At 41.1% G+C, this 10,710-nt stretch overlaps 1 protein-coding gene across 1 annotated transcript; it reads right to left on the bottom strand.

Annotated features, from left to right (window-relative positions):
- Positions 1-1,680: 1,680 nt before the first annotated feature.
- LOC115514707 (putative olfactory receptor 2B8) lies at positions 1,681-3,208 on the bottom strand. Its single transcript, XM_030316846.1, has 2 exons — positions 2,297-3,208; positions 1,681-1,704 (listed from the first exon to the last, which is right to left on the bottom strand). Exons 1-2 carry the CDS (start codon positions 3,206-3,208, stop codon positions 1,681-1,683), a joined length of 936 nt encoding a protein of 311 aa, XP_030172706.1.
- Between the last annotated feature and the right edge of the window lie 7,502 nt (positions 3,209-10,710).

Consider the following 10,710-nt stretch of genomic DNA (forward strand, 5'->3'; position numbering starts at 1 on the left):
GGCATCCTTGTCTTGTTCTGATCTTAGAGGGAAAGCTTTCAACCTTTTGCCACTGAGTATGTTACCACGAGTTTGTCATAAATGGCCTTTCTTATGTTGAAGCACATTCCATCTACAACTAATTTGTTGAGAGTGTTTACCATGAAAATATATCATGTTTTCTCAAATGCCTTACTGCATCTATTTGGAAAAACATAAGTTTTTTATTCCACTCTACTCATGTGATGTATTGCATTGACTGATTTATGTATGTTGGTTTGTCCTGTATCCCTACTACACCCCTCTTGATCATGGTGTTTGAAACTTTAAATGTGCTGCTGAATTCGATTTATCAATACTTTGTTGAAAAATTTTGCATCTATATTTTGCAGAGATACTGGTCTATAGGTTTCCTTCTTTTTTTCTATGATTTATCTGTGTTTTACATAAGGTTAATGCTAATCTTGTGAAATGTGTTTGGGCGTGTCTTGTCTCTTCAATTTCTTTGAAGAGTTTGAGAAGGGTTGGTGCTAGCTGTTTTATAAATATTTATGAGGGAAGAGGTAACTATATTTGTATCAGACAAAATAGGCTTTAAGCTAAAAATGAAAACAAGGGATAAAAACTTCAGTTTATAAGGGGGTCAATTCATCAAGAAGTTATAACAAGGGTTAATATATGGCAACCAACATGGGAGCACCCAAATGTATTAGGCAAATGCTAACAGTTATGAAGAGAGAAATAGACAACTATATAATAACAGTAGGGACTTCAATATTCTAATATTAACAGTGGACAAATCATTCTGACTGAAAGTCAACAAGGAAATATTGGACTTGAGCCATAATTAAAAACATTCAATACACATATATGGAACTTTCATCCAACAGCAACGCAATGCATATTCTTACCAAGCACACCAGGAGCATTCTGCAGGATAGACCATAAGATAATTTGTAGAACAAGTCTGTGCAAATTTGGGAAAATTGCCCTCTTGCAAGTGTCTTTTTTGATCACACTCTGATGAAAATGAATATCGACAACAAAGAAAAGCAAAAAAAAAAAAAAAAGGAAAGTCAATTTTGCAAAGATATAAAAATTAAATAACATACCTCCCCGAAACTAATGGGTCAAACAAGACATCAAAGGGAAATCAAGAAACATCTTGAAAAAACGAAAAGAAAACACTACGTACTAAATTATAGGATGCTGCTAAAGCAATGCTAAAGGGAAAGTTTACAGCATTTAAAGGACTACAGTAAGACAAAATATTCTTAAATCAACGACCTAGCTTTACTCCTCCAATAACTGGGAAAAGACCAAAATAAGCTCCAAGTTGGCAGAAGGAAGAAATCACAAAGATCAGAGCTGGAATAAATGAAATGGACACCAGAAAACAATTGCAAATCAACTTAGAAGGAAGAAGAGAACCAGAACTCACTGTACAAATGATCTTGGATTGAGGTCTTCGAAGGAAAGTTAGGTAAGGTTCATTCTACTACACTAAATATTGTTTAGATCATAAGCACTATATACTCTACTGGTTCAGTACACCGGAAAGAAATAACATAGCTCCTTTGCAATACAAAGCCAATCACGTGTGAAAGGAACACAAATCTTTATGGGATTATTTAGTATCATAGTATTCTGATCATATCAGGCTTGCTTCAAACCCATTAAAATTAAGTGATTCGAAGTACATCATGCACACGAGAGTGGAAGTAGCTTCAGGGTAAAGTCTGATGACATTTCCCATGTTGTACACTTTCTATCAACTGCGCTCAGATCCATCATCAGAATATAAGCAGAACCCCGAATTCTCCTCCCCCACTTCTCCTTCCAGTCGTGACTCTTCTGGGCAACCACCATTCTGGCTTCCAATACCACAGATTCATTGTGCCTGCTTCTGAATTTCACATGAATTCAAAGTAAATTTTATACCATTCAATTCGAACAGTATGAACTGTTTTGTAGCTGGCTTCCTTCACTCAGCGGTGTGTTTGCAAGCGGCATTCATGCTGATGTATGTAGCTATTATTTGTTGATTCTCATTATTGTATACATTCCAATAGAGGATACATCATAGTTATTTTTAGATTCTTTTATTGAACCCATATTCTCCCCACTAGAATATTGAGCTCCATGGAGACAGGGCTGAGTGTTGTGATTGCTGATAAAGTCAAAGTCAGTGGAACAATGCCCTAGACAGAAGAGGTGCTTCATAAGGATTTGTTGACTTCAGTGACAACCGGGTTGTAGTCACCCAGAATCTGCAAACCGTGTATTAGCTCCCTCTGGAGCCTGTGGTTCCTCTCACCAGTCTCCTCAGCGCCCCCTTGACCTCCTTGTTCCTCAGAGTGTAAATGAGGGGATTCAGTAGGGGAGTCACCAGAGTGTAGAAGAGCGCAATGCTTTTGTTGACATCCTGCGAGTAGCTGGAGGGAGGCTGGAGGTACATGGAGATGAGTGTGCCAAAGAAGATGACCACCACCATCAGGTGGGAACCGCAGGTTCCGAAGGCCTTCCGCCTGCCCCGGGCCGATTTGATCTTCAGGACGGCCCTGGTGATGTGGCCGTAGGACACTAAGATGAGCGACAGAGGCACCACGAGGAAGAAGACACTGACTGCGAAGAGTTCAGCCTCGTTGAAGGAGGTGTCAGCACAGGCCAGCTTGAGCATCACCGGCACTTCACAGAAGAAATGGTCCACCTGGTTTCTCCCGCACAGGGGCAGGGTCATGGTCAGGGCCGTCTGTAGCACCGAGTTGCCGAACCCTGTGAGCCAAGCAGTTAGGACCAGGCGCAGGCAGAGCTGCGGGTGCATGATGGTCAGGTAGTGCAGTGGGCGGCACACGGCGGCGTAGCGGTCATAGGCCATGACCGACAAGAGCACACACTCCACGCCCCCGAGCCCCAGGGCGATGAGGAGCTGGGTCACGCAGCCGCCATAGGTGATGGTCTTGTCCCGCCCCTTGAGGTTGGCCAGAGTCTGAGGGACGGTGCAGGTGGTCAGACACAGGTCCATGAAAGAGAGGTTGGAGAGGAAGCAATACATGGGGGTGTGCAGGCGAGGGTCCCTCAGCGACAGGAGTATAATGGTGCCATTGCCTAGACAGCTCAGGACATAGCCCATCAGGATGACCACAAAGAGAGGCGTCTCCAGCTGAGGCCTGTCGGAGAAGCCCAGGAGGAGGAATCCTGAGGAGGTGCTGCCATTCGCTCTTTCCATGACACTCAGTCTGCACAGTTAGCAGGACTCCCCTGTTTTCTCTTGCACCTTCAATCCAGCCCTGTTTTCCCAGAGTGGGCGCGTGGAGTCTGGGTGGAGGCCTGAGAGTTTGCACACACCCTTCCTTGTTGGGGAGCGATGGGGTGATAAACAGCCCCTGAACGGGAGCATCTTCTGTGTTTCAGGCACTGCCCTAGACGTGGGTGCACTGCCTCCCAATGACTTCTGAGGTTGGCACGTTCCTGATCTGTGTTGACTAGATGAGTGAAGTGAGTGTGAAGGAGGTTCAGTAAGTTGCCCAGGGGCAGTCACCAGGCTTCAGACTGACTCCACAACCTGGGTTCTTGACCAGCAGGGACACTGTCTTTTGGTGAATGCATGAACACTGAAGGTAACTGTTGTTTCTCAAAAAAATTAATCTAGTCATTCTGAGTAAGGTGCAAATTTGCACTGTCCCTTCCCTCTATGTTTGTTTGCCATCAAGAATTGAAATACGTGCGTCGTGCTCCCCTACTTCTAATTTGTGGGGAGAAAAAATGTGTTTTCTGAAAGTGCATAGATAGAGAAATTTACCATTACCAATTTTATACAAGGGGAACAATACATTTTGATGCATAAACTAATGAACGCTGGGGATGGAGCCTGAAATCGTGGTTATTGATTGGGAAGCATCTTGGAAATGACTGAAGAATTCGTCACGCCCAGTGTTCACTTTGCAGGATGACTAATCCTGACTAATTATCACTGACAGCAATTTCAGTAACATAGCAGGCAATCATCAATCCAATGTTTCATTTTCTTTTGTCTCACATTACAACTCCCTTTCAAACTTTTTTAGTATAGTGGAGAAATATTTTATCAGCATCTCAGTCTGTACTTCCTGTAAAGGTCAACCTCGTAGGAATCATTCTGTTTTTTACCAAAATCATTGGGCTTGCTCTTAGAAATAACCTCCCTTCACCCTTCGCACCGTGAGGCAAGCTTAATAATAAATACAACCTGGAGAAGAGTTATAACTCATAAAGTGATGGAAAAGAATCTGGCATTTACTAGAGTCACAAACAGTCTTTGTTGAATGAATCAGAATAGTCAAGAAGATTATGAACTTGAACACGTTACTGAAAATGAGTCTAGGCTTTATAGACACTGAGAGACCTTAGCAAAGCAAAGGAAATCCTGAACAACAAGTAGATAGTCTTGATTATTCAAATTCTAGGATTTTTCCCCAAATGCTAAGTTGTATGGAAACTTGCAGAACTCTATATTTTTAAAAGTAACTTTTCTAATGGCAAAATCAATGATGAGCCAAGAGGAGCTCCGGTCACCTCTCTATTATGCTTCCTTTAGGATTCTTGGTCCATTTATCCTTTTATTCCTAAATCTTTTCACTGCTTCTTTGGCTCTTGTTGCTGTGTTGCTGAAGGGTATAATGAATTTGAGAAAATAAGTTTAAAAATGCAGTAAAGTAAGAAACAGAATACCAGGATCATAAGTATAAGTCTACCAGTAATAAGCTTTGAGATTCTCAAGACTACTCTCCCACCCCAACTGTCCCCTTCAAATAAATGACATGATGTTTCTAGCTTTCAATAGGAAATAGGAGATATGATGATTGTAGCTCTTTGTTGAACCCTGGGAGATTTATGTTCCAATAGATCCATTGTCCCATGTTGAAGAAGCCTCCTCAGTCCTTGCTTGTCTGTAGCAACAGCTTGGCTCTTAACGTCTATATCTTCTACATGATCAGGTCTTGGTCCCATATATCCAGAATCATACAAAGGGCACTAGTCAGTAGAATTTGTCACATGTTTTTGGGGCTTACCTCTGCTGCTTCCCTCTATCCATGTGCTGTAAGGGTGAGAGAAGGGGCTTCTGCAGGCCATCGTGGTACCCAGAAAAAGGCTCCCACAGGGTGTACAATAGGCTGTTATTTCTGGGAGATCAACAAAACAGCTCATCACTCAGCCAAGAACTTGATTCTCAATGATTTTGTTCTTCTCAGTGATGCAGAGAAAGTGATCGGAACCAAGGAACAATAGATTCTGCTAAGAAGCGTGTAAAATGCATTGTGCCTAGAAGGGAAGAATTAAGTTGACATAGACATTTTCACATGAATTTCCATATGCTGTATTATTTTCCTAGTCTTGATAACCAAGCTCCACTAACCAGGTCTGTCCTCAGGACAGCAGGAATGCACTGTCTCATATGTCAGGAGGATACAAGTCCAACACGAAGATATTGGCGGGACCTCTGAAACCTGTCGGGGAGAATATACATCTTTGGACCCTTCTAGTCTCTGGTGGCTTGTTTGCTGGCAGTTTTGGGATTTCCTTGAGTTGTGGCTGCAGGATTTCAACTACTGCCTCTGTAGGCAGATGGCGTTCTCCTTCACCTGTCTACTCTGTCCTTCTTGTAAAAATACCAGTCACTTTGTGTTAGAGCATGCCCTGATTGAGTGTAACCTCATCTGAACTTGAATATGTTTGCAGAAAATTGTTTTCACATAAAGTCCCATTAACCTGAACTGAGGTTTAGTGTTTCAACCACTTTTCTGGTAGGGGAGGTTTGCAAGGGTCACAATTCAACTGAATTGCAATAGTAGAATATACATATGCCTGTGAAATGATAACAGTTCTTTATTATAAATAAATACCTGCATGCAGTGGTAAGACCAAGATGCAGCTATGAGTTCTGATTTCAAGTTCTCGTATTCTCTTATTCCTAGAGCAGAAGCCTACAGTAATAGGAAAAACTGACTTCCCGCATCTGGCATGAATATCCAATGAAGGCAATTGTCCTATAGACCTGTTTGTTACACTCACAGATCTGAAACATAAACACAGATTCCATGCTTGTGGGATCTGCCACCCAGCATTTGGTTTGAGCTGGAAGAGAAAACACTTACAGTCTTTCACTCTCCAGTGAAGTGGTAATCAGCTAACCTGGAGGTCACATTGCTCCTCCATCTAGAAGTTACTGTCAGGAAAGAGCAACTCACCCACAGACACCAGTTCTGCAGGCAGCACCATCAACTTCCTGGGTGTAAGGAATCAGCAGCAAAGGAAAGAATCTCACATCTTTTTAGTAACATTTGAATGAGTGTTAGAGTAAGAGCATGGCCTCTTCTTCCAAGGAAGAATAACAAAGATTACAGATATCCACCTAACTTTTAGAAGCAGCCACTGGTCTTTGAAGAACCACTACAGTTGTATGAAGTGAAGAGATTGGCATATGGATGGGAAAGTGAAGGTCCTGCAGATGAAAGTATATGGCCACTGTCCCTGTGAAAGCTAGGACACTCAGACACTTCCCAGTGGTGTGTGGTCATTGATCTGTAGGAAAGTGTTAGGGGATCTAATAGGTAGAACAGAACCCTTAGAATAAAAACAGATTCGTGAATTTACAATATGGCAACTTTCAACAGGACAAACCTTGAAAATGGCGAATCTGAGAGGCAAGGGCAGACACAATTACTCACTGCTCAGGCTCTGTTCAAGGTAGTAACGCTTCTCTCCATCATTACCGTTAGCATAGGTTCTGTCATCCCCAGGGTTTACCTGGAAGATTGTCCACTCATTGCAGAGTGTTTTGGCACATGCGAGGAGGTGTACTTTAGCGTGGATGGTGGGGCCTGCAGCTAAACACACTTTGGAATCTGCCCATGAATGAAATGGCTAATATTATATCTGGGGGATGTTTTTTTGTAAGCCACCAAAGTCAAAGTACGTGCTCTAGGGACTGAGGATGTGTGTATTTTTAGTGGCCCCAGGAGGGTCCTGCCCAATGTAACTCATTAGCCTCAGTCGAAGTATACAGAGTTTGGCTCCCCAGGGACAGCCAAAGAGGAAGGGAGGCTCTGGAGATGAGCAGGTAGTCAATCTTGTCCCACCAAATTGACTAGGAGTGAAACGACTGTCTCTTCTTAACTTCCATTTACCAATACTATTTAATACTATTGGTTAGACTACTTTTTGTTAGGTACAATTTTGAGGTACAAGTTGAGGTACAAGGCACAAGTTGAGGTACAATTTTCATACAATGTACTTTTAGTTTGAGGCATACAACGTAATGATTCGATCCTGGTATATATTGTGGAATGATCAGCACAAGAAGTCTGGGTAACATCTGTTCCTGCACATAGTGCCCTTTTTTTCTTGTGAGGAGAACTCCTAAGATCTCTTCTCTTAGCAATTTCCAAGTATACAAGATAGTGTTATTTCCTGTAGCTCCCATACTGTACATTATATCCCCAGGGCCAGTCTTTAGAGTCCCCCCCTTGTTTTCAGAACTGTCATCTTTTCCTATTTAGAAGAGGAAATTCCTGAGCCTTTCCCCCCTCATGTTAGTCATATCCTTTCTTTGTTACTGAGTCACTGAAGAAAATTATTTTCCAATGGTGTAATCAACTCTATTACCTTCCAACTTTATGAGACCTTTTTACCCTGTGATCTCTCTTCATTCTTCAACTTCTTATATCCCACTATCTGTTTGTTCATCATCTAAACATATGCTCCTCTATCCTATGAGAAAAATAAAATTGGACTTAAGACCGTCTCTCTGCCCCATTTACTTCTAGCTGTCCTCTTCCATCAATTTCATCTTTTTGTGACCGGACACAGAGTATTGATGCTTTTTCTCCTTCTGTCATCACTTCCAAATGTTCTTTGTTCCTTCTCCCCCTACCACTCTGTTGAAGCGGTTTTCTGTAAAACCTTTACTGTTCTTCCATTGCACAAAGCAGATGAGCTCACCGTTGCCTTACTTGGTGTAATATGGCGTTAACCACATCCCCCTCCTTCATGAAACTGTGCTGTCCATTGGCTTCTCTCTCTTTTCCTGTTATTTCGTGGGCCCTTGATTCTCATTTCTTTCTACTTGGGCACAAACTTCAATGTTTTGATTTCCTAACATTCTATCCTTTCTTCTCTTCTGTCTCTACACTGTTCCTGAGATACATTGCAATTTCCATGGCTTGAACTACCGTCTGTCTAGAAATCTTTGTCAATAAATCTGCAATCCACATCCACAGTATACACCCCCTCTTGAGTTCCATCGTAAAGCAAATGGAATCTTGGCTATATACTTGTGGATTATTTGTGAACTCTAAAATTTCTGATGTTTCATGTACTGAAAACAATGCTTTTCTACAGGTTAGGATTTCAGAATCTCAATACCAAACTCTCAGTAACCTCAGTGAGATCACCCTGAACAATTATTTTTTTAATTAAATTATTAATTTTGATTGAAAGAGATAAAGCATTAGCCAGGAAGGGGAACTGGGGGGAGAGCAGGAGAATTCCAAGTAGGCTCCATGCCGTCAGCACAGAACCCAATGCAGGGCTTGATCTCATGAACCATGGGATCATGACCTGAGCCAAAACAAAGAGTCGGACACTTAACCAACTGAGCCACTGAAGCACCCCTCCCCTTAAGTATTCTTTATTCTTCCCTCCATTTTCATCCTAACACTGAACCTAAGCCTTGTTCATTCTCTCCGACATATTTTTAGAATACATTCACTCTCCAGCACACATTTGTCAGTTGTTATCCATGTGTCAGTAAGATCTTTGTATCCTTGCCCAAACCATTTATTTCTTAAGCAATCTTTGAACCAAACCAACTCTAAGCTTCTACAGCATTATCTGAATTATTTTTCCTCAAACAACACAACCACATCAATCCTTGCTTAAAAATCGTTATGGCAACCATTGACTCCAAGATTAAATAAAAGGCACACCTTTAACATATGAAGTAGTATTTATTCTATGGACCCTCTAGTTGTGGGAACAAACTCACAATGTATTAACCACTGGATACACCATATCAGCTTGGGGCCAGCATTCTATTATGCATTTATGATTCTATTGCTTTGCTTCATTTGAAGGTACTCTCTTGTCCTATTTTCCCATACACCATGTTCCATTACTAATTCAAGACGTTGCTCAAGGATCACGTTCTTTTTCTGTTTAATTTTTAATAAGTGGTTTTTATTATGCAAAAATTTTCATAGCCCCAATACATAACCTTTTGCTATAATGGTTCTTAAATGTGCTGTTTAAAACCTGTTTGTTAACGAAAACATTCGTCTTTCCCCCCTCGCCTTTAAGGAGGCATAATTGACAAATAAAACTAAGATTTTTAACGTGTACGGCATGTTACACATATACCTTGTGAAAGGATTTGCCCATTGAGTTAATTAACACATCCATCTTTATGTTTATCTTTTTGCTTCTGTGTGAGAACATTTAAGTTCTATTCTCCATACAATACAGTGGTACCAACGATAGTCACCATGCTACATGTTAGATCACCAGACCTTTTTCGTCTTATAACTGAAAGTCTGTACCATTTTATCAACTTCTCTTTATTCCCCCCTCCCATTTCCCAGCCCCTGGAAGACACTTTTTTATTATTCTGTTTCTATGAGTTGTACTTTTTCCCTCCTACATGTGAAGGATACCACGTGGTATTTGTCTTTCTCTGTCTGGCTTATTTCTCTTAGCTTAATGTCCTCCAGGTACATCCATATTGTCATAAATGACCGGATTTCCTCTTTGTTAAAAGCTGAATGATATTCCATTGTATATACACACCACAATTTCTTTATGCATTCATTCCCCGGTGGACACTTAGGTTGTTTCCATACTTTGGGATAGTGAATAATACTGCTATGAGTATGGGAGTGCAGACATCTCTTTCAGATAATGAGTCATTTCCTTTGGATAAAAACCCAGGAGTGGGATTGCTGGATTATATGGTAGTTCTGTTTTTCATTCTTTGAGGACCCAGCCTACTGTTTCCACAGGGGCTGCACCAATTTATGTTCCCACCAACAGTGCCCAAGGGTTCCTTTCTCCACATCCTGGCCACCACTATTTGTCTCTTGTCTTTTTGATTCTAGCCATTCTAACAGGTGTGTCCATTGATAGGTGAGTGGATAAAGAAGACATGGTATATATATATATATATATATATATATATATATATATATATACACACACACACACACACACACGCACACACACACACACAATGGAATATCACTCAGCCATCAAAAATAATGATATCTTGCCATTTGCAATGATGTGGATGGAACTAGAATGTTTTACACTCAGTAGAATAAATTGGAAAAAGAGAAGTACCATATGATTTCACTCAGAAGTGGAATTTAAGAGAGAAAACGGATGAACATATGGGAAGGGGTGGGAAGAGAATAAAGGGAGACAAACCACAAGAGACTTTTCACCATAGAGAACAAACTGAGCATTGATGGAGGGAAGGTGGGTGGTTGGGGCTAGAGAGATGGGTATCAGGAGAGCACTTGTTGTGATGAGTACTGGGTGTTCTATGTAAGTGATGATTCACTGAATTCTACTCCTGAAACTAATATTGCACTGTAAGTTAGCTAACTACAATTTAAACTAAAAAGAAACAAAGATGTGGTATGTATATACAATGGGCTATTATTTAACCTTAAAAAAGAACATTTTGCCCTCTGCTGC

This window comes from Lynx canadensis, chromosome B2 (assembly GCF_007474595.2).
Source record: "Lynx canadensis isolate LIC74 chromosome B2, mLynCan4.pri.v2, whole genome shotgun sequence".
NCBI lineage: Eukaryota > Metazoa > Chordata > Mammalia > Carnivora > Felidae > Lynx > Lynx canadensis.